Source organism: Triturus cristatus, chromosome 1_2 (genome assembly GCF_964204655.1).
Source record: "Triturus cristatus chromosome 1_2, aTriCri1.1, whole genome shotgun sequence".
In the NCBI taxonomy this organism is placed as follows: domain Eukaryota; kingdom Metazoa; phylum Chordata; class Amphibia; order Caudata; family Salamandridae; genus Triturus; species Triturus cristatus.
Window position 1 is genome coordinate 990,750,878 of NC_140580.1, and position 23,646 is coordinate 990,774,523.

Below are 23,646 nucleotides of genomic sequence, written 5' to 3' on the forward strand. Positions count from 1 at the left end.
CGGGCTGAGCCACATGTGCCCTTTCCCTGCAAGCGAAACCACGCTTGCCTTAACCCGCCATATGCGTGGTTAAGGCATTGCGTAGTCTAGATTCATGGATGGGCAGGAAGAGGAAGGATCGGGAGAGGACGTGGTCTGGTAATTTGGGATGGGGCCAGGTTTTGTAGGGGGAGGAGGGGAGTTTTTAAGGGTCGTGGTAGATTTTAGGGCTCTGGGTTGCGGGTAGTTTTTAGGGATCGGGAGATCAGGCTTATTTTCGGAGCTCAGTGGGGTCATCGCAGTTTTTAGGTCTCAGGGGGGATTGGGGTAGTGATTAGGGCTCAGGGAGGGTCGTGTCGTTTTTAGAGCTCGGGGGGGGTCAGGTAGTGTTTACAGCTCAGGGGGGGTCAGGGTAGTTTTTAGGGCTGTGGGGGTCAGGGTAGTTTTTAGGGCTCAGGGCAGGGGGGCTGGTGCGTGATCTTTACCACACATATCCCTTTACTAGTCATGCCTTTACCACAACATTGCGTGGCAAAAGCATGAGTGGTAAAGGAATGCGCTAGTCAGATGCATTCGTTGTCCGGGCAGCGTTGTAGAGGCACCCGCGGTTTATCCATGCGTGCCTTTCATACAACCGTCACTTATGATAAGACTAGCAATGGAAAACCATTCAGTGGTGGATCTCTGTCAGATCATTCACCATTTCTGCACATTGCACTCTGAGCCTCTCACTGTCTTTAACACATCTCTACCAAGGTTCATCATTTCAATTGGGAAAGCCTTGATTGGAGCCAGGTCTAATTGATCCACATGAGGCAAAATAACCATTGCACCTCATGTCCCCCTTCTTTATGCAATGTTGAAATAGACTGCTGCAATGCACAGTCCCAACTGAAATAAGGTTGCAAAAAGTGAAGAGAGACAGGTTTTCAACTCAAAATCCAAAATGATCATAAAGGCCACATACTCATTTTATATATGGCTGGTAAAGGCGATCGTGAGCCAAATCTAAACCAAGTCCACATCAAGGAGTCGGGTAAAATTGTATGTAAAACGCAGTATTGATATATTATAATCTATCTAGAGAGAACAAGCACCATTAGTTTATGAAATACATCATTAAATTACTCAAAACGTAGAATAATTATACTTTATGAGCCGGGTTGGAGGGTATAGTAGCATACTTTCCATTTGTTGCTGGTCTGCACCATAAACATGGTCCTGTTTCATACTTATTATGGACTTTAATGTCTATGCACAATTTCATTGGAAAAACTAAGGGGGATATTCACAAGGAAGTGGTGGAGAGAAGCGTTAGCCTTCTTGGCTTTACGCCTCTCTCCGCCACTTCGGAAACGCAAGGCTGCACCATATTCACAAGGACATGGTGCAGCCTTGCTTTTTCCCCTGCGATGGCGCTAAGTTTCACAACTTAGGCACCCTTGCACCAGAGTGCAAGGGTGTCTGCAAGCAAGGAGGTTTGCTTATGTCCCTTCCTGCACATAAACAAACCTAAAATGCCAGTTTGTAACTTACATGTAAGTTACAAAATGACATTTTAAAAAAAGGTTTGTTTTTGTACAGGAAGGGACACCTTCCTATACATAAACAAACCATAGCATTTTGCATTCTCCATGTGTGCTGCACAAGGCAGCACACATGGAAAATGCAAAACGAGGAGAAATAAAGGATTTCTCCTTGTATCGCCAACTTAAGACCAGGGTTTTCCTGGTCTTAAGTTTGGCGTTAGATCCTATTTACTCTGCCTTTGTGACTAGGGGGAAATGTAAATATGAATGGGTGTTGCGGTGGAACGCCCACCACAACACCCACTGCTTGCCGCTTTCACGCTAAACACAGCGTGAAAGGGGCCTATTCACAAGGCAGCGTTAAGCCACATTAAGTGGCTTAACGCTGCCTTGTGAATAAAGCGAAGCTCCATCACCACCACGTCACCGAAAGTGATGTTGTGGTGGCGATAGGGGCTCGTGAATATGCCCCAAAAATTGTCTAATAACTTTGGTGAAAAATCTGATACGGGGTGTAATGAAATTGTTCAGAGGTCCTTTATGGAAGAACAACTATCCACTATTACAAGTATTAGTGTAAATACTTTTGAATAAATTGAAGATGTTTTCCTGAAGAATAGTTCATGCATCTAGTGATTACCAATGTGAATTTCCTCAAAACGGGTAAAGATAATAATAACATGGAAACAATTCAACTAAATAGAACGGTGAAGAATACAACCAGAAAGGGAGAGAACACTGAGATTACAAGATACACATTTTGGGAAAAATTCATGAACTCCGCATTTATTACTTATTTCTATTTCTATTAAAATGCTGCCTTTTTCAGTGAAATTGTGTACTGATGTTGAAGTAAATGAAAAAGCAAATATAGAATAAGAATTGTGTGTGTCTTTTGTGAGTTTCAAAGACTCGTAAATATGCACTCAGAAAAGATTTGAAGTTGATCAAGCAACAACAGAGAAATGCTAAAATCAAGAAAAGTTAATATATAAATGTGAATCTCCCCAAAGGGGCAAAATGACTGCAGGTTATGCCTATTATTAACACTAACTGTCCTGAGAAAGAGCCTGCAAAACCAGAAGCAAGATTTGAAACAATACAATAAAGCTCCATATAGTTTAATTGAATTGTCGTATTAACATTTACATATAGCAACTTGTGTACATTGGTATGCTTCACTGTGACACCAAATAGTTTGCTCCTTACTGTTACACTATTGCATTAGCCACCTTGTGAATATTTCTTTTAATCTATTGCCACTGATATAATATTTTCTATCAATGAGTTAATGGAGCTAGTTGTTTTGATACCAAAAGGAGAACATAAAAATTATTTACTTTCACACCATATGAAAATTTGCGTTAGTTAACTAATTGCAATGGGAATATTGTTCAATTTTCATTGTATGTAAAATGGCACTAAAAACTGTTGGCTGATGAGGTCCCAGGATGCTTGTTTCTGGTCCCGGGAAGACATGGCTTGGCAGTTCGGGCTGGACTGTTCCCATGAGGCACAGGGTCAAGACTGATTTGCATGTAGCTGTGCCTGAACTGGGGTGGCAAAGTGAGCTACAGCATGATGGTGGATTCAACCCAGATCTTTGACTGGGGGTGAGTGTTTGAAAAGTTTCAACACTCCATCCATCATCTCCTTGTGTGACCCATCATCTCCTTGTGTGAAGTGGGTCCCTTGCTCACTTTGCAACTGGATTCAAGCTAGCCTGGCTGATTAGGGCTGTTAGCCTGAAACCGGTCACAGGATGCTTGTTTCCGGTCCAGGGAAGACATGGCTTGGCAGTTCGGGCTGGACTGTTCCCATGAGGCACAGGGTCAAGACTGATTTGCATATAGCTGTGTCTGAACTGGGTGGCAAAGTGAGCTAAAGAATGATGATGGATTCAACCCAGATCTGGGACTGGGGGTGAGTGTTTGAAAAGTTTCAACACTCCGTCCATCATCTCCTTGTGTTTACTAAAAAAACAGTCATAGTTGATATCCTTTGAATTGTGTTCAGAAGTGTAGATACACATACATTTATAATCTGATGAATCAGTGCTGTCCATCTTCTGTTCCCTAATATATTGCTTCATTATTTGGCTAGGTATGCACTCCTGTGTTTTCCAATATACGTTATAACTTTTCCTAAATACCTATAAATAATTCAGTGTTCAATGTGTGCTATAGAATGCAAGCAAAGCTTCCTGATTGAGAGACAGTCTTGGTTATTGGTTTGAAAAACGACTGAGTGGGTTAGGTCTTTTTTTCAATTTTTAATTAAAAATGTAAACTTATTAAATCAAACATTTTGTAGAAAGGTGAACTTTACAAATATATTAGAGTTTTTGACACACCCATGTATAAAATAATGCTAGAACAGGAAGTAGAGAGAAGGGGCGGTCATGAGAACAACTTGAAGGTCTTCACAGACATCCCAAATAATGAAGAAACTTGATGCTGGATGTGCAGACAAAGGAAAACAGTCACAGAGAATGGTCTGGAATGTGCTTCAGTTCTTCCTTCTCAGCATCCTACCGCCCAGCAAAATACAATATCAGCAAAGTGGGGGCAAATAAATAGCATTCCGTCATCAAGGGCACAGGAGGGCATTTAAAAGCAAGAATACAAAATAATTAAAACTTACTTAAGAAATGAAAAAGACAAAATTGTACAAATGAAAAATTTCATCAGAAAGCTTTGACATTTTTTTACAACAATCTCATAATACTTTGCTCACACAGCTTTATCATTTCAGGAGCTGTAAAGTGAAACAATCAGTATTTAAGGCATGATACAAATAAGAAGTCAGAGGTGTCTGCAAATAAGTTATGATGGCACATCCATGACAAAGCTATGACTGGTGCCTATATCCTACTGGTACCATTCTGTAAAGCGAGCTTCGAAAATGCATCCAACTTGTGTAGCAAGCCTCTAAATGTGTATACAAAGTTCAAAACAAGTTTAAAGGCAACATTGGCACTTTTATGAAGCTATCTCATTCATGCTAAATGCACATCTGAAATATTAATTGGTCTCATTCTCCCAGGGTATTTTATGCAGCAAGGCACTTGTTACTTACAACACTGAAAATAATACCCTCCATAATATAGTTACAACATACGTGGGCTCTACTCTAGAGGGAAGTGGGTGGGACAATATTTTCTAATAGTATGCATTGTTTTTCGCAAGTTTAGATCTAGGAAAGGCACGTTTCTTTGCATTATTGCAGGGCAATAAAATAACTATTCTGATCTAAAGGAGGTTTCGGAAAAGGGAAGTGAGTCAAGGCCATGCAATCAATTTGCCGATACAATCTCAATCTATGTACGCAGGCAAAGAGACAGGAACCCGCTGAAATGCAGAACCAGGGCCATGGTCTTCTGCATGTATTCCTGGTCGCACCTTCAGATTCAGAAAAGGAGCTAAGCTCCGATTTACTGGTGTTGCATGTTCATTGCATAAAACTGCACCCGGAAATTGGGCGCATAAGCAGCACAGAAATGGAAAAAAAAACAAATTTTAAAAAACGACTCACAGTGAAATAACTAACTTGTATAAAGAGTTAGAAAGAAGTCTTTCACCAACAAATGTCTATCAGCTGGTCACCTGAATGTATCCCTGAGAACATGAAAGGGTGGATATTGCTTACTCCAGTGCAAGCAAGAGAGGATAAAGAGTCCTTTATCACAAAAAAGAAATAAAAAATTATGGAAACCCCCAACATCCTCTGCATTCAGGACCACATTCATAATAGCATCCTTTTTCAATAGAAAAGAGACACAAAGATTCTCAAAGACGTGAGAGTTCTTCTTGCCACGGTTGCTGACATATGCAGATATCCGCCATTACTGAAGTCACAGTCTGCGCTGAACACAATCAATAGCACAAAATTCTTGGAGAGGAGCACTGCAGCCTCTGAAAAATTGAGTTGCAAACCATATGGAAAAATGTAGAATTGGCATTATTCCACCCCAAAGGTAAATTTGTATTGATCCATTCTAGAGAGGAGGATTGAAGTGTGGCAGGTCTCTTGCTCCCTCCCAGAGGGTTCTGTCACTTAATTACTGTTTCCCATGGGGCTCCCTGGATGCAATGCTTGTGGAAAGGCTGGCATGTACATGGGCGCAGAGGTCATTGAGGTCACAGCGTACCCCTGTGAGGTAAGCATGGTTGGCAAGGCGTATGGAGACCCAGCAGGCGGTGTCATGGTCTGCATGGCTTCATACATCCCACCTTCCATCTCTTCCATGTGGGGCGGCAGCAGCAGTCTCTTGCCCTTCTGTCGACGATTGCAGAACCAAACACGGACTACCTGCCAGACAAATGAAACCCATATGTTAGAATAAAAACACAAGGACACTTACAAAACTATGAGTATAGTTAGAGGGTGGGGTGTCTATTGCTGCAGAACAATACTTGCAAACCTCAAAAAGTAACACAGTGGACTGATAAATACAATAATAGCAGTTTAATGCTAGAAGGGTAGAAACACACAAAATGAAGAAGCAAAGATAGGATAAGCGGTATGTACAAGATGGTTTACTATTGCACGAGAGGGCACTAGTCAATTGTCACTGGTGCAATGCGTATGGGAAGCTCAGAAATGGGACTTCCTATGATGAGAGAAAAACAGCTTTCATTACTTTCCGAGCGACAGAAACACCCTTGGTTTTTCAGGATAAGCGTATCATTTCCAATAAGTGGCTTGTAGTATACTCCTTAAGTGGGAGTGGTGCGCAGGTGGTGTATCGAGGATCTGTGATCTTGGACTTTGAAGCTGTTGTGTAGTTGGTACCTTCCAATAATCCCTTAAAACCATGGATGGAGAGAGCAACGGGGCATGGGTATGTACTCATACCTTTGAGAACTGGTGATTATTACAGGTAAGGGAAGAGATATCTGTGAGAACCTTTCAAATGAACCAATAGGAAGCAAGCTTCATGCCAGAAATTGTTGCCTTAGCAGGGAAAGCTCAAGAATCTTTGATGTCATTACTTTGTGGCGGAAATGGTCAGGTTTATATCCACGATTTCTAAACTCCCATCCATTCAAATAGGAGCAGACAATGTGATATGATCTGTTGGTGTAGAATAATTGACAACTTCTACCAGAGTTCATGTGACTATACGGAAATCAATTAGACTTCCTGATAGGTCAGACTGCCTCTCGTCTTTCTACATAGTTTAAAACTCTCTGAAAACTGTTGTTTGTTCTATTCAACTTTCTATAGATTTCCTTTAACTTCATGAAACATCAGACACTATTTTAGCTCCACAAACCTACACCACCACCAGCTCTCTGCCCCACCTGCAGAATTCTTCCCGTATATGTAACGTTTAAGGTATCATTCAGTGACTCACATCTTTCTCCAGACTGAGGTCTTCAGCAATCTGATAGATCTCTTGAGGTCCTGGCTTGGAACACTTTTGGAAGAAATTTTCTAGAGTGCCTTTCACATTGTTCTCAATGCTGGTCCGGCGCTTCCTCTTCCGAGCCTGGGCCAGCATTTGCTCCATATTGCACAGCTGAAACAAGAAGGAAACAAAAATCCTAAACTTGAGATTCCAGATGACAGTAACTTGTGCCAACAGATGAAAGTCAGAGCTTTGAGCAGCCATGGACTTCAGATTACCATTTAGTGGCACTTACTGATCTCTTCAGGATCCTCTTCAGACATCTCTCTCCCCCTGCCAACAAGGCATTCTTACCGAAAAGTCAATGTGCGAAGCAAGGTACTGACAAGGTACTCATGCAAAGCTGATGAAAAGCAAACCTCAGCTAATGAAAGAGATTGTGATGTCCATCACAAAGCACTGTCATCTTAGTGGACTTTTCTACCAAATAACTCGAGCCTCAACCGGAAGCCTGGAGATGTACACTTTGTGCACTTCTTTCTCATGTGATGTGGTTTTCTATGGGAAAACCTTGAGATCATGAACCACACATTGACTATTGTGAAAACAATAAAGTAACTGAGATTCAGGAAGAAGAAGAATATGAACGGCCATACACATGGGTCCAGGGTATGGAAAACGAAACGAAGCAAAAACAAAGAACCTGATCATCAGTGGAGTACTGAATAATAAGCTGGTCATGGAATACATATAACTATTAACTGGAATCATGACGTGCAGCAACAGAGACCAGGGGTTACCAACCTTGTGCCCTGATTCAATGGCATTGCCCTAAGGCTTTGGCATTCAGCTTACCTAGCCTACTCATCACAGGACCAGAACCACTACGCAATTTACTCAACTAATATTTCTTAAGCAGGCTCTCTTAAATCCAGGGCCACTAGAATTATGTGACAGAAGAGGGCTAAATTATGCGACAGGGTTGAGTAAATTATGTGGCAAGAAGAGGCAAATTATGTTGAATAATGCAGCCCGTTTTGTAATCATATTAAAGGATGGTGTCCGATAACCGGGTGATCATGGATCATTAGAAAGATGAATTGCATATTTCGTATTAGTATTGGTTATTACTTGAATCCTTTTTACATTGATGAGTTTTTTGCAATCGATATGAACAGCTTGTTTTATCCTTACTGACCTCTTTTAAATGTATTTTTAGGTACGGATTTTATAGAAAGTATATATTTTTGTATTCACATGTAAATGGTATTAGTATGTATATATATCATGTTTTATTATGTATTTATTGCATTTGATGATCATGTGTAAAATTTTGTTCCTATGTCTTTTTATGATATTGATTTATCGAAATAAAGTATTATGACTGACTGACTGTAATCATATTACTTCATTATTTCATCATTTTTAAACTTGCTAACACTTTATGGGCTTTGGTTGCATCTCATTAGTACCAGTTTAACACCCAATTATAGCTTCAAGCACCAAAAAAGTCACCAGTCCAACTTTGCAAAGGTGCCTCCCACCACGTGGCAACAAGTGTTGGTGCAACTTTATTAACTTTTGAACCGTTTGAGCTAGAAACAGAGGTGCAGATTTATGTTAGACTTGCGCCACTTTTACGCCGCCGTTGCATCACTTTAGTGACACAGCGGCGGCGTAAACCCTGCGCCACGTTGCGCCCTATTTACATCGTGACGCATCTATGGAGATGCGTCACGGTGTAAAGCCCTGCGCCACATTAAACCTGCGTCAGGTTTAATGTATGCAGGGTGGGCGTGCCAGCGGAAAAAGCCTCGGAAAAGTGATGCAGTGAAATCTACAAGATTACACTCAGTCACTTTTCTGACGCTGCTGCGTCAAAACCTTGCGCCTGCTTGAAGCAGGCGTAAGGCATGACGCAGCATGTAAGGTATGGGCAGCCCCTAAACATTGCTGGAGTTGCGTCGTGCTTGCGACACGACTCCAGCAATGCGGCGCCCTTATGCCGTCAGATTGCGTCACGCATCTGTTTATCCTTGCGCCACGATGCGCTGCATTGTAAATGCGGCGCATCTGTGGTGGCGCAAGGGTAAACGTGCGTGGCGCATCTTCCCTGGCGTATCCCTGCTGATTTGCAGGGATGCGCCAGGAAACATAAATCTGCCCCAAAATGTTTTGTTAAAATCTGCGGATTATGAGGCAGATGATAGATTATGTGGCAAAGGCAGCAAATCTATAATAATGCGAAAATCCCAGTATAATCGCATAATTCCTGTGGCCCCACTTCTACCCATCACAGTTCCTTCTGCTACACCCAGGACAAGTGAGCATGCCAAAAAAGAGCCCTCTAGTTGCCACAAGGTAACATGTTTAAGCGATATTGAATCCTTAAGATATTTAATAACCAAATAAGTGTCTTGTAGCTGAATCCCATTTGGCATTAGGAACATCTGTTGTCTTTTGCAGTCAATCGCTCTCTCCATGTTCTACCGGAGGAGTCAACATGTTTGATTATCGTGTAAGTCAGTCTGCGTCTGGGTACCACCTACCCAACGCAGACCTAAAAGATCTGCTGATGGCCCACCCCACTGTCCTCCTCGCGTACCTGTTCCATATTCTGTGTGTTGTCAGCCTCGTTGAGCCATCGTTGTAGAAGAGGCTTCAGTTTGCACATGTTCTTGAAGCTTAGCTGTAGGGCTTCAAAGCGGCAGATGGTCGTCTGGCTGAACATTCTCCCTAAAGAAGCAGAAAAATACAAAATTCATCTGATGAAGAGGCAAGCGTGGGCTGGAGGGAAACCCGAGAGTGGTCCTTTCTTATTAATCCTAGCCTGAGAGGTGAAATGGTTCTATTTCTCAACGTTGCCAAAAGAGATGCATGGCACAAGGCAATAAAGAATCAGATGTGAAGTGCTCAGGAGCTATGACGTGGATAGAGACCAAATGTAACAATATAATCTAGCAGGCCCACTGTAATTATGCGGCAGGGATGGTCAAATTATGTGGGATTGTTAATTAATTTAAGTGACAAGAAAAGCCAAATTATGCTGCATTATGAACCACATTTTGTGATGATATTGCTTCATTATTTTATCATTTTTAAGCTTTTAAACACTATCTGGCATTAGTTGTACCTCATTAGTAACAGTTTGACACCAAATATAGCAATAAGTTACAGTAAGGTGACCAGTCAACCATTGCAAAGGACCTTCCAATGGGCGGCAACACGTTTCGCTGCATTTTTACTAACCTTTGAACAGTTTGAGCTACAAACAAATGTTTTTTTGTTACAACCTGCAGATTTTGCAGCAGATGATGGATTGTATGGCAAATGCAGCAAATCTACAACTATGCAGAAATCGCCGCGCAATCCCAGTAGTCCTGATTTTAATGTTTTAATAAATGTGCCCACTTTTTACAGGTGGCAGCATATAAAGGGAGCTGGGGGAGGGCTCTGTTGCACCAATTACAACCAAGTGCTCTAGACAAGTGCATTCTCGATTCTTGCTAATTTCCAACTTCTGAGTCGTTTCCTACAGTGCTATTGTGACATCTGGGTATTTGCCGCACAAAATAACAACAACACACCCCAAAATCCCGGTCCACCCAGAACGAGGGCCCCATGTATTGATATAGAGCCTACCTAAGCAGTATCCAGGTGATCGCCATAAACCAAGAGAGACAACAAGATAAAATAGGAACCTTTTTTCAGCTGTTTCTAAAACAATGGAGCAGAATGATACTCTAGAGTGGTTGGCACACAAAAAGGGATTTATGTTATCTGTCACAACAAATGTATTTTTGATAACATGTTTTCTTACAATGGCTAAATATTGATGACAATGTATTTTTCATTATTGTTTGGCTGTGGGACGTCTCTGGCCTGGATTGATCCCTTTGTTCTTGTCCCGGCTCTTGTGGTCATGCTCTAGGCTGGATTTGGGAAAAGCTGAATTCAAGAAGTATTGGCCTATTTATTAGGTATTCCCTCATGCAGTTGAACGGAGTATGTGCAATTCACTTTAGGACGTTTCTCATTAATGTTTTGCAGTGGCATATGACTGAAAAAACAAAAATTAGCAAAGCCAGTAGGTCTGCCCCCGAAGGCATGTGCGATGGTTATTTTTTTATTTTCATTGCAAAGATATGCCCCAAGAGTAAAAAAAGAGAAAAAGAGAAAGAAAGATAGAAAATATGCTGCATATTAAGAGTGGACACCAAGTGCTTGCTATAAAAATTTCACATTTCAATACTTTCCCCAGTGATGCCTTTTTACTAAGGAAGTTTTTTAAAATATCAAGACTTAAATGAGATTGACAATGCCATCTAAATAGGAACCAGAATTGGAGGTAAAATAAATAACCAATATTTAAGGTTAACATAAAAAATAAATAAAACAAAAAAGCACACTTTGAACCAGCGTTGTCACTGAGGCGGATGTGAACAATATCCACAAGCTTTGTGCAGTTACTTAAAGTGAAGGGGGCCGAAGGGTAGAGTGGACTAACCCATTGACCTATACTATATGCTGTGGTGGGCGGACGCAAAATGTGAATGACAATTTAGCAGATCAAGGGATGATGCCCACTGACCTGAAGCCCCTCTATGCCTATGTATGCATGGTATGAGGCGAGACCTAAATGAAACATTTCCATGGTATTGAGTATTCCTAGAGGAATATCATATCTTGCTGGAATGTGAGGGGGGCAAGGGCCTAAGGATAAAGAACATTTTGTCTCATTAAAGTAATTATTGGAAAAAAATACACTGGCCAGTATCCATTTTCTTGTAGATAGCAACCTACATAGGGTAACTTTAGTAGTTGAGTTTTAGGTCTCGCCTAAGACAGTTCATGTGCAGTTCTAAGACATATTATTAGCCTACAATGGGTTTAGAAACTATCGATTGCATACTATTGGTTGACTTCATTGTCAACGTCATTTACTTGCTTCTTATTTGTTAACTATGTGGCTTTCCTTCTTCTTGTGTTTGTCTCCCCCCTGTATCATGAACACATTACTATGTCCTTCCACTGGTCGCTTTTTCAGGTGCAAACTTATATTTTTGTTTAAGCACTCAACAAGAGTGCATGTGTTTTTCTGCTGCCTACCTCATGTATGTCTCACTCCCCTCTCTGCTGTACTCTTATGTTCCTCTCACTCACCCGTGTATGTCTCTCCCACACCCAACACGTTACCTTCTCGCCTGCTGTTTTTCACCCAGTTCATCCCTCACCCATACCCCATTTTGTTTATGACCTACCCGTGCACTCATTTTGCTTCCCTCCTTTTCCCCATGTTACCTTCACCACCCAACAGTGCCCACCGTGTTGCTTCCGTGCTGGATTGCCTTTGTCACACATGCCCGTGTTACCATTACCCATCGTTCCCCGTGTTTGTTACACAACCCTGCATCATCCCTTTGTGTTGTTTCTGCCCCCACATGTTGCTCCCACCACCCACTTTCAAATAAAGTAAGCTTTTCTCCTTTTCTTTTTTTAGGTCGAGCCTAGCGCAGCGCGCATGCACTGCCCTAGAAGAGGGCCTCTTGGAATCACTCCTGACTTTCTGAAAACTCGTGCGTGTGGCTTTAGATTTTCCACAAATTATATTGGCCTTTGCGTGTTTTAGTTACGGATCCAACTAGGATTGGTAAATAAAAAAAGAAAGGCAGCCACGTTATTTTGTAGGCACCCACCTACAAAACGATGGGGTTGGCCACCCAAAAAGCTTTTTTAAAGAAAAAGTCTTTAGCCATCGTGGATGCTGTGCTGCAAGCTAAATCCATTGGCAAAGTCAACAGGTCTGAAGGTAAGAACTATTGTCCTTGCCAGTGCTTGTTAAAAATTGGAAAGACGACTTTGTAATATTGGCTGATTAGCCTATTTGATGCTGTATGTTATGCAAGAACTTAGTGCACCTATTGGTTTTATTTTAAACAATTTGGGTACGATTCACAAAAGCATTTATGAGTACAGGAAATGGAATTACAAGTCAAATATTATTACATTCCTCTGTGAATCAGCCCTGAAAGGCCCAAATCCATACTGATAAAAAGGCAAGGAATGCAATCCCTTATACTAATAGTATATACATATTCAGATAGTCCCATTTAACAATTTTGGGGCCAATTCACCAACTCACGTTAGAGTATGTGGAAGAGTGCTAGAAGAACACTACTTTACATATTTCACAAGGGTGTTTGTGAATCTGCCCCTTAAGACATTAATATGATCATTTATGTGAGTGTATGGATTCTGGTGTTCACTACCGCTTCCAGTGCCTAACTGTACCACAAGTCCCCTTTCTCTTACCTCTTATTCATTGACCTCAGCGGGTACACAATTCACCTGTCCTTGTAACGGAGCAGCAGGAGGGACAGCAAAAAACACTTTCAGACTTGGGGCCATATTTATGAAAAATGTGGTGCTGGGCAGTGCAGCAAGTCATGTTAGTGTGCTGCCCTGTGGCACAGGGAAGAGGCAGGAATGCACTGTATTTATCCAATACGGCGCATTCCTGTCCTTTCCCCCTGCACTGGTGCCATTTTGGCAGGTTAGCACCAATGCAGGCACCCTTGCACCATGGTGCAAGGGTGCCTGTGTTGCAGGCGGGATTATTTTTGTGCAGGAAGAGCCACCTTCCTGCACAAAAACATACCTCTGAGTTTTTTTGTCCTCTTTCTATGTGCAGAATGCAGCACACGTAAAAAGAGAACAAAACAAGGAGAAATAAAGATATTATTCCTCATTATGCCTCACCTGGGGAGGTGTAACATTTTGGCGCATTCCAAGGTTTAAAAGTCCATGTAAATTTGGGAATGCATCAAAAAACATGGGAGTTGCCTGAGTACACCCACCGCAATGCCTAGGGAACGCCTCCCTTGCGCAGAGTAAAGCAACCCAGCGATTTGCAATGCGTTGCCTTACTCCAGAGTTATGAAGCCATTCGAAGCCATGAAAAGTGGCTTTGTGTGTCTTAATTAATCTGACTCAGAGGCTTGGTGCAAACGTTATGGAAGCGTCTCATAAATATGCCCTTTGGTTCCACAGATTGTCGCATCCTCAGCATTTATGGCGAATACTTTTCTGTCAAATTGTATGACATGTCTTTTTCATCAGCCTTTTTTGTTAAGTATTTGTCATCAAGTTATTTTTGTTAGGTTTACTTGATACACTTGAGAATGCACAATCTCATCTCAAATCAAATGCATTGTTTCCAGCAGTGTAAAAAAAGGTAAAATAAAACTTGTTGCAGCAGCTTTGCGGGGTGGGACTGCTCTGCTCATAGAGCAGGGGGAGGAGTGGTGGCACTCTGTAAGTGCACATGAATGTTTGGCCAGCCAAACAGTTATGTGCACTTTACATGTTCTCCACCCAGGCTGCATTACAGCCTGGGTGGAGAACATGCTCAGGCTCCCAGTCCCCACGGTGCTCAGCCCAATCTTAGGATTGGCTTAGGGAAGCAAGGGTGCTTCCTGTTTCCGGCCCACACGGGAGAGATGGCGGTGAAGAGATCCCCTCCCCACCCAACTACTCCCGATCCGTAGCCAGCCGCCACTGGATGCAGTTTTCTTAAAGGTGTGAACAAGCCATTAATAGCAGTGAAGGGTAAAGACCATTGAAATTCACAAACATCAGACAGATATAATAATCTAAACGCAAATCACCAGACTCTTACCATATAAACTTCCCAGCGCCAGGCCCACGTCTGCCTGGGTGAAACCAAGAGTGATGCGCTTGTGCTTCAGTTCCTTGGCAAACTGCTCCAGTTCCTCATTGGTCGGTGTGTCCTGTTGAAGGGATGAGAAAGCATCCGGTCACACACGAGAAGGAGGCGGAGATTAAACTGATCAATTGACCGAGAGGTCAATCCCCAGACATAGATATCTGCATTTGTAGATTCCTAGTGGTTAAACAGAACATGCACTCAAAAAGTACCCTGTGTACAAGACAAATGGAGAGCAGGCCTGATCATCAGACGAGCATTTGCCTCAAAAGAACCAACAGTGGCTACACACTCAACTGGCAAAGACTGTTATAGCAATCAATCGAAACAAACAAAGGACGTAATCCTGCAAATAAGAGGTAATTCTTAATTCAAGTAACAATTCCTGAAGTTTCCAACCGGGTCACTTACTACCCTGGGGGAAGACGCAACACAGTGGATCATTTTTTGTGCCATGCTCAGGTAGGGGGTCATTTCTGCAATGCTACCTGTTCTTAAGCCTTGTTTGCAGTTCCTCGAGTGTCTACTATGAAGCAGTCAAAGTTTTTGAAGTTTGTGAACTGTGCAGATGTTTGCAGACTGAAGCATTGCTGAAATATCTGGAATGGATGGTGCATAAGAGGTTCACCTTCTACCATCCCCTTTGATTCACACCCTTGTTTTTGAGCGAAAGGAAATTGGAAGTGACATCAGGAACAACGATACTACAGGAATGAAGCCCAACACATGCCATTTGTTAAGCCATGAGAGAGCATACTGGGTGTTTTACGCAGTTGGAAAAAAAAATTCAACCAACATGAAAAACTCCTGACCTCTGCTTCGAGAAGATGAAGTCGTAAATTCACCAAGAAAAGCAGTTTCAAAATAAATGGAATGGGCGACTCGTTTATCATGTGATGTTGGTGGCATCTTTGTATGAGAAGCATGCATAGCTGCTTCCTGGGCTGCACTGTTGTTTATACTGACTTGTTTATGATACTGACCATGTTGTATCTGCTCCATGTGTGAGGGAAGCATGAACTGCCACTGTGCCGGGGTAGACTTGCACCACACCTTTCTCTGCTGCATCCATCCTACAAGAAAATGAAGCTTGCTACTGCCCTGCTGTACCTGTTAAGTGGGTGAGGGATGAAGCTGATCTGTCTAAGGAAAGCTTGCACTGCTGCAGTGTATGCTGTATCTCGTGGGTGTGATGGAAGCTTAAGGGGTGCACAATGTACCTCTGGTGGTGTGTGCTCAGCAGGACCAAGATCCCAAAACAGCCTTGGAAAAAACGTAAACCCGCCCCATGTCCTTTTTCACCAATCTCTCACTTCCCAATTATCCATCCATCTATTTTTTGTCCAGTGGTGACTGCCACAGGTAAGAGTGGTGTGGGCAGGCAGGGGTCGGGGAACTCGACATACGACGGGGTAAGTTAACTTAAAATAAAAAAGAAATAAAACCCCTAGGTAAGTGGTTTTATTTCTTTTTCATTTTAAGTTAACTTATCCTGTCGAGCTCCCCGACCACCAATCCTGCCCGCACCTTATCAGCGCTCTTACCTGTGGCAGCCGCCACTGTTTCTGTCTCTCTCCTCTCCCTCACTTTCCACCGTCACTCTTTTTCCTTCTGCGCTCCTTCATTCCCCTCTCCCACCCTACACAATGCCACCCACTGTTTCTTGCTGCCACAAGGTGACAGAGGTGCCAGCAGCAGCCCTGAGACTTAGAAAAATGCCCCACCAGCAGCTTTAGCCCACCGGGGAAGTGCCAGGTGACATAAATACTCAATCTGGTCCTGCGTGTGCTTGAATGTGGGGAGCAAGCACTAGTGCCAAATGGACTTTTTCTGTACCTCCTGAGAGGATCTTGTAGTTTACTCGATGCCTGTATTTTATTGTGTGTGACTAGAACTTGCGCTGCTGTCTGTGCTATACCTGTTTGTGCATACGTGGGCTGCACATTTGATACTCACAGTCCAGTAAAGGAAGTATGCTTGAGGGAAGCTTGCACTGCTGCTAGGTGTACTGCACATTGTGTGTGTGTGTAAGTGTGCCTTGTATTCAGGGCCGGATTGGGAACCCAAAGCAGCCCTGGTAATTTTCTCGGAACAGCCCCTGGGGTAGCACTGTCTGGCCCCCAGAGGCTGGAAATGCCGGCTTGCTGCTTCTGTTTTTGGGGGCTGAGACTGCACCACCCCCAGGAACAAACAAGATGCAAGCTGTGCACACGTTTAGTTAAGTGTATAATGCGTACTAGCATAATAAATCAACAAACATTCAATGAACAGAGTAATTGAAGAAAGCGAGGGTCCACAGGAAACAAGATTGAATTCAGTCTTTCTGTTTATGTGGAGTTAGGATAATCCAGCCAGCCAACACGTGTTTCGTCATGGGGCACAAAACCCCAGACTTCTTCAGGGCTTCTATAAGTGTAGCGGGTGTATCAGACCTCAAACCTGGTGATAATTCCAACCCAGTAGGTCTTAACAAATTATGCGGACCGTCAGCGTCCTCAGAAAAAGTAAACGGCCATCCAAGTACTGCCGAACAAAGCGCTTCGAATCTAAGACGAGTACATCCAGGACTCTCAGACTCAATCCCCTCGCGTGTGGTGTGGAACAAAATCGGCCCCCACACTTCGAGAACCCCGGGGAAACGTCTGATGCCCTGCAAGGCCTTGCTCTGCTGCACGCCATTCAGCACTTTATGAATCTGGAAAAAAAACTTTCCACACTACAAACAAGCATTAAAAATGAAATAGGTCTCACCTTTAATTAAGTTAAAGCTATTTGCTTTGCTATACAATACCGTTAGCAAAGCAAATGGCTTTAACTTAATAAAAGGCGAGACCTATTGCATTTTCAACGCTTGTTGATTAGTGTTAAGCCAGCAGTGAATAATAAATTTTCACTGCTACCCGTTGGGAAAACAAGAAATCTAGCATCTTCCCAGATGTGGGAAGTTATTGGGAGCGCTTGCAGCCTTGTCCAGCAAACGGAACGAAAGGAAAGGGAAAAAAGCAGTTCGGTGACTTCAAAAGAGTGGGGGTGGGGGGAGGGGGACGCACGTCTCATCATAAACAGAAACTATGGAGGATAGAAAGAGAGCCACAGATCCAATAGATCGCTTCTTTCAATTACGTTGCCCAGCCTTCTGGCTTGGGCATTGCTCTTGACAAAAACAACAAAAATATTTAGTTTATCGAACTGTTTTACAACATACGGCACAATACACATGACCTTGCCTTCAAAAACAGTTTACACTCCCAAAAGATGCTTGATGTGCGTGAGAATCTTGTGGTGTACAACAGCCCCCCACACTCGATATTATCATTTTGCATTGTACTTTCTAGGAATCCATCTTTCACTCCTCCCCTTATCCAAACAAATATGCAAATAGGACGGATATTAAGAGGTGATGAGAATAGCAATGGGCTGGAAACAAGAGGCAGTAGATCTGTACTGTGGCAAGCGAGTACGTGCTCGATAAAGAGAACATAAGGGTGCTGGAAATGTAAGAATGCAGCAGTTCTGCAATATCAAAATGTGTGCAAGCGCTAGGTGTATGCGGTCGTAAAGCATGGGAGGCAGTAGCCACGCAGTCATGATGCATGGAGGTAGTACCTTCTGCACAGCAGACCCACCGTAGGGGTGGCAGAAGGGGCACGATGTAGGGTAAACAGGGAAGTGTACATTCTTACAGTGTCGGGGGTGCAGTAGGGGTTCTACTGTCACAGCGGATTAGCACTGACAACTAAATAGTAACATAGTAACTAAATAATTTCTGCTGCAATACAGGGGGCTCTTTGGGTACTCGAAGTAGCGCAGGCAAAATGAGCAGTATACTACTGTCAACACAATAAAGAAACAGTAGGTGTGTACTGTTACAACTCAGAAAAGCCACCATTGGTGCACACCCTCGAAGCATGGCGGATCCGTAGTTGTACAGCAATGACACTCCGCCCCTCTCAGTGGGCTCTGTCCTGACATTAGTGATTGACTGTAGAGCTCTTTAACTAGGATCGATGGCCGGTGCTTTCACTACCGAACGGCCACCCACTGGACCGCGATGGGCCCACCTCTCAAACTGTTGAGCGAGCAGGGGAACAGAGGAGAGGAGCTGTCAGGGGGTCTGTTATCCCCCGGGGTGGGAGAGCCTGCAAGGTGGTGGATCAACCAAACTGCAGCAACAGTACGGCCCCTTATACTCGCGGCACATAATCACTCTGATCCCTAGGCCTTTGGGTCTTCTCGGCCCCCATTGACCATGTTAGACACAACAAGGCCCTATGAGGGGAGCTCCACGCGCCTTAAGGTAGAGGGAGCTCTTGTGACAATGCCACACTCACTCAGAATATCAGGTTCAGGAAGACAAGCACTGTCTTGGAGGAGGTGATCCCGCCGCCCCCCATCGCCGCTGCCCGTCAGTGAACGTCTACGCCACTCCAGGGAGACCACTAGCTCCAATGAGGGCAAGGGTACGTGTGACATGGCACTTCACATGATTACAACACACTACTCCGTGCACATGCCCCTGGCATCTTTCAGCTGCGGGGATACTGCTGTTAGTGCGTAAAGAGCCTCTTGTGGTACAAGTTTGAGCCACACTGCTTGGCATCCTTAATTTGACACATGGGCTGTCGGAAAAGTGGACGAGAGTTTGCAAGTCCATTTAAAGTAAACAAAGATGGCGTTGGGCTGTCCAGGCGAGCACGTGTGCACATCTTTCTGTCCTTGCACGTGCATTTTTTTTGTCTCTCTGTATGCATGCACATCTAGCTTTCGATCAATTACAAAAGGCCCTCGCATGGCGAATGCAGTACTGCGCACTGCTAACGCCAGGCGAGACCTTAAAACCCAAGAGGAATTATTTTGCCAATTAAATTCCTACAGTTCTATTCCCTATTGTGGCCTGTAGGTGGCAGCAGGCAGACTCTGTTTCTGTAACAGCCATATTAGAACTTTCTTTTACACCAGCAACAGACCGGCTGCCGCAACAAACTGAGCCATGTCAACACGACTCCTTTACAGCCCATCATTGAGAGCCTGAAGATCATAGTATACTTAGGGCCAGATTCAGAAATGTTTCGTGTGGGGTTTGCGTTACTTTTTCATGCCGACCTGATGCAAAATCTTTTTTTGTCATTTACAAATTAAACGCAAATTGATATTTGGGCTGGTTTGTGAGACTAAAGTAAGCAAATCAGCGCAAAGTGCTGCTTTGCATTACCCAGCATCAAGGGGGCTTTCCGTGGATGGTATATGAGCGTTCCCATGCTACCACCAATGTCTTTTGATGCAAAAAACCTATCTACTAACAATAGTAGACATGGTTTTGCGCACACATGCCAACAGACCCGATTCAGACGGGAGACTCCCATTTGTCTAGCCCAAAAATTGCTTCATTTCGATCGTCTCCTGTCTGAAACTGCCTCTGCTTCAATTGAAGTCAATAGAGGAAAATACATTCTACTGATTATTTTTTTTAAATCTCCCACTTTCCACTTCTAAAATGCTGGCAGGTATGGTTTTGCGGCAAAAATTAGCACCACTTGAAAGCAGGCTTTAAAAGAACTATTTTCATCTGTCTTTTCTTTTCCGGCTTTGCGTGTGTGCTGCACTGTACAACACGCATACAAAGTAGGAACAGTTTTAAGTTTAGACTAAGCATGATATTTTACTGAAAGGATACACTTCCTGTACAAAATGTAATGCTAGACTCATGCAACACCTACGCACCATAGTGCAACGGTGTGTGCATGGCACTCGGCAGCAAATGTCTGTGCTGGCACTAGGCAGAGGGGAGTAGAGAGCCATATCTCTGTAAATGTGGCATTTTCCTCCTCTCTGCTTGTCACACAACGCAGCGCAGCAATTTAGGGTGCTGCGTTGTTTGACAGGTGCTTAAATCTGAGGATAGGTTGCAAGGACAACAGCAGGTTGCTAGGTGAATTTATGTCGCCGGGACACTAATTTACATTGAAACATTTGGTTTTAGCGGGTGCAGGCTCAAGAGATACCGTAATTTTCCATTTAATTGGAAAGGAGTAAATGTGTTGCGCAAAATTTTAAAAAGCAGGAATAAGAGGGTGAAACTTAGCAATGGGTATGTTCATTTGGAAATAAAAATTGGAAGTGCACTCTTTTTATTGAGAGCAGAACAAAGACATTTGCCGATCTAAAATCAAAGGTAACTCAACTAGTTCTGTCACACATTCTGTTAAGATATGTTGTGATGCTGCACAAGAAAACGTGGTCCAGTGGTTTAATTTAGATGTGTCGTTTGTCCGGCATTAGGCAGTTGAAATAAACGTGTTAATATAATATGGATAAATAACATCATGGGTCTGTGAGGCACTTCATGGCTATTTTTCATGATCACTTTTATTATACATTTTTTTTTACCAAGCCAAATTTTCAAGACTGAAAATGAATGATATTAGTGTATAAAAAGGATGCACTATCAGGGTGTGTCTGGGCTGGTGCCAGGGCCCTGCTGCATGAAGTGAATTGCACTTTGCTGAAGTTTTCCTCTGGCAATGGATACCACCCATTTCAAACTGTACGTGAAAGATTCTGCACCTTCTTCTAAGTGTGTGTCTAGTGTCACTCAGTCGTAGAACATGTGCAGGGTGTAATTCTCACCAATCAACATCGGATGTGGTACTACCTCCTCACACCCATTTTTAGAGATAGGAATGGGGCATAACGTGGTAATTACCGTGTAGCCTGTAATGCAGGTCTATATGTTGTAATCTAGTAAAGCTGGGGTCCATTTCATTAATTGTTACTTTGTATTTGTTAGATCACTGACTGTATGGCGATAGAATATATTTTGACGTGGCGAGGCCTGGTGCAGCCACTAAAGAGGTTGGACACTGGGTATGGGTATGCTGATAGTGTGGACACAGAAGAGAAGGGCATCCCCAGACCTGGTGCAGATATACAAAGTGTGGGCACTGAAATGCATTATACAGTTACAGAACACTTGGGTATGGCCAGGCCTGGCGCAGATGCTGAAGTAATGGGCATGGTCAGGCGAGGTGTGTTTGGCGCGATCATATGTCCAGCCAGCCTTATCTCAAGTTTAACAGCACAGGAGATTAAATGTTAAGTTACACATTCAGGCTCGGAGGAGGATAAAACACAAAGGTGGATGGATGCGAGAAGCTTGCGACTGAATAGCTCAGACTAAAAGGATCATGTTGGGAAAGAAACAGGACAGGGTTAACCTCCCTTGCACAAACTCTTCCTGCAATGCACTGAAATCACTTCATAAAGTAAAGAACTTGGAGTTCCTCTTTGAAGAGTCAGTGCCCCGGTCGATGGGTAGTAACTAGTAAGCAGCTGCTGTCATCAACAATTCCCAATGAGCGTCTTACCTCATCCCTCCCAAGGGAGCTGAGAGCCCTGGTGGCTGCTACTGCCCCAACCCCGGCTTGGACTCCTACAATCCCCACCATGAAACGGTGGCGGCGAGGTGGGATCCTGCTCTTAGCGCAAGGATCTGTTGCCCTGCAGGGTTCACTAACAGCCACTGAGCTCAGGATACGAATTTTTACATTTAGAATGTATATATTTTTAGACATTTTGAATTGTTTCACTTTAGCACAAAGTTTAGACCATAACATTCTGAGGGGTGGTATCTGGAAAACCAGAAGCTTCATTTATTCCAAGGAACGAGAGACCCACTTCAAGGGACATCATCTTGGAGAAGTGTGAACATAAAAATAGTGAGCCAATAAGTCAGGATAATGGCACATGGCAAAGATTTTCTCTGTGTCAGTGACAGGACAATTCCCAATATCTGCCCAGATAACATCCATTGGACAGGGCCAAAACAGGAGATAAAATCCTGAAGTGATCCCCAACCTCTCTTGGTTGTCATAGGAACAGCAGAGGATAGTTCCAATACTCTCTGTGACCTGGCTTTAATTCCTTGTGCATGTGGTGATGGTCACCCACAGTAAGATGCCGCAAGCGGTTTATAAGAAGGAAGCAGAATGATATAGCCAGGTACAGCGGCATGTACATGAAATATCATCCAATCGCCTGCCACAAAGCCATGACACTATGGGGGCTGTGGGGGTCTCAAGGAGGCTAAAAGGAGCCCAGTAAAGTGTTTTAATAAAAGACACATACTTTATAGCATAGACAGTGACTGAGCATAATCCACTGACGTAGGAGTTTGCGAGTTTTTTTTCAAACCCCCCTAAAGATTTTATTTTAAATGACCTAAACAATTCATTTTACATAACAATATTGAAAATATGTTTCGTGAACAACTGTGGATTAGCCCGGCAGCCCTGAAGAGATAATGATGTGCTTTTTAAAACAGTTTATGGTCTGGTGAAATGCCCAGGAACATTGTTTTATCTGCAGCAGTAAATCAGATGTGTGCTTTTAAAACATTGTATGCGGCACACTCCAGGTGGCCTTTGGACAAGGATAGGCTGGGGTCCCTTATTCCCATTCATCCATGGATGCCCCCCACCATCTTTTATCCTACTGGAGGCTTGTCTTATGCTCTCCACTGCTTAATTTGTCATTATAATGAGTGCCAGGGCCTTTGTCAGGAGGACACTCCAGCTTCCACCATCCGTTGCCCCTGCCAGAGCTGCCAATGACAGCACTTCCACAACTACTACCCATCACACTGCTACAAGTGTGACAATTCATACTATTCCAGGCCCCCAAAGCTATAAGAATGGCTTGGGAGGCAGGTATTCATCACTGTAAATGTAGATTGAATTAATAAACAGCAGTTGTTTTGCTCATACCTAAATTAGGCAGACAGCACCACCATGTGGCAGACTGTCATAAGCGGCAGTGCTGGCAATTCAATGCTGGTGCCAAGCCCTGGAAACCACTGGCTCAAATTAAGCATTGATGCTCCCTTTTGTCTGTTCATCTGAACTATAGACAGGGCCACTGGAATTATGCAATTGTGCTGCCGCTGAGATTTTCGCATAATTATGAATTTGACGTATTTGCCACATAATCCATCATCTGCTGCATAATCTGCAGACTTCAACAACAAAAAATTGTTTCGAACCCCAAAGCTTCAAAAGTTACTA

At 43.3% G+C, this 23,646-nt stretch overlaps 1 protein-coding gene across 1 annotated transcript in view; it reads right to left on the reverse strand.

Moving 5' to 3' along the window:
- Positions 1 to 3,831: 3,831 nt before the first annotated feature.
- The window catches only part of LOC146868548 (POU domain, class 5, transcription factor 3-like), a 28,439-nt gene continuing 8,624 nt past the window's right edge, over positions 3,832 to 23,646 (reverse strand). The window contains exons 2-5 of the mRNA XM_085615718.1: positions 14,540 to 14,651; positions 9,467 to 9,597; positions 6,868 to 7,032; positions 3,832 to 5,819 (exon numbers count right to left, since the gene is read on the reverse strand). Of these exons, the coding sequence (XP_085471844.1) occupies positions 5,565 to 5,819; positions 6,868 to 7,032; positions 9,467 to 9,597; positions 14,540 to 14,651 (663 nt within the window). The 3' untranslated portion in view covers positions 3,832 to 5,564. The remainder of the gene's footprint in view (positions 5,820 to 6,867; positions 7,033 to 9,466; positions 9,598 to 14,539; positions 14,652 to 23,646) is intronic.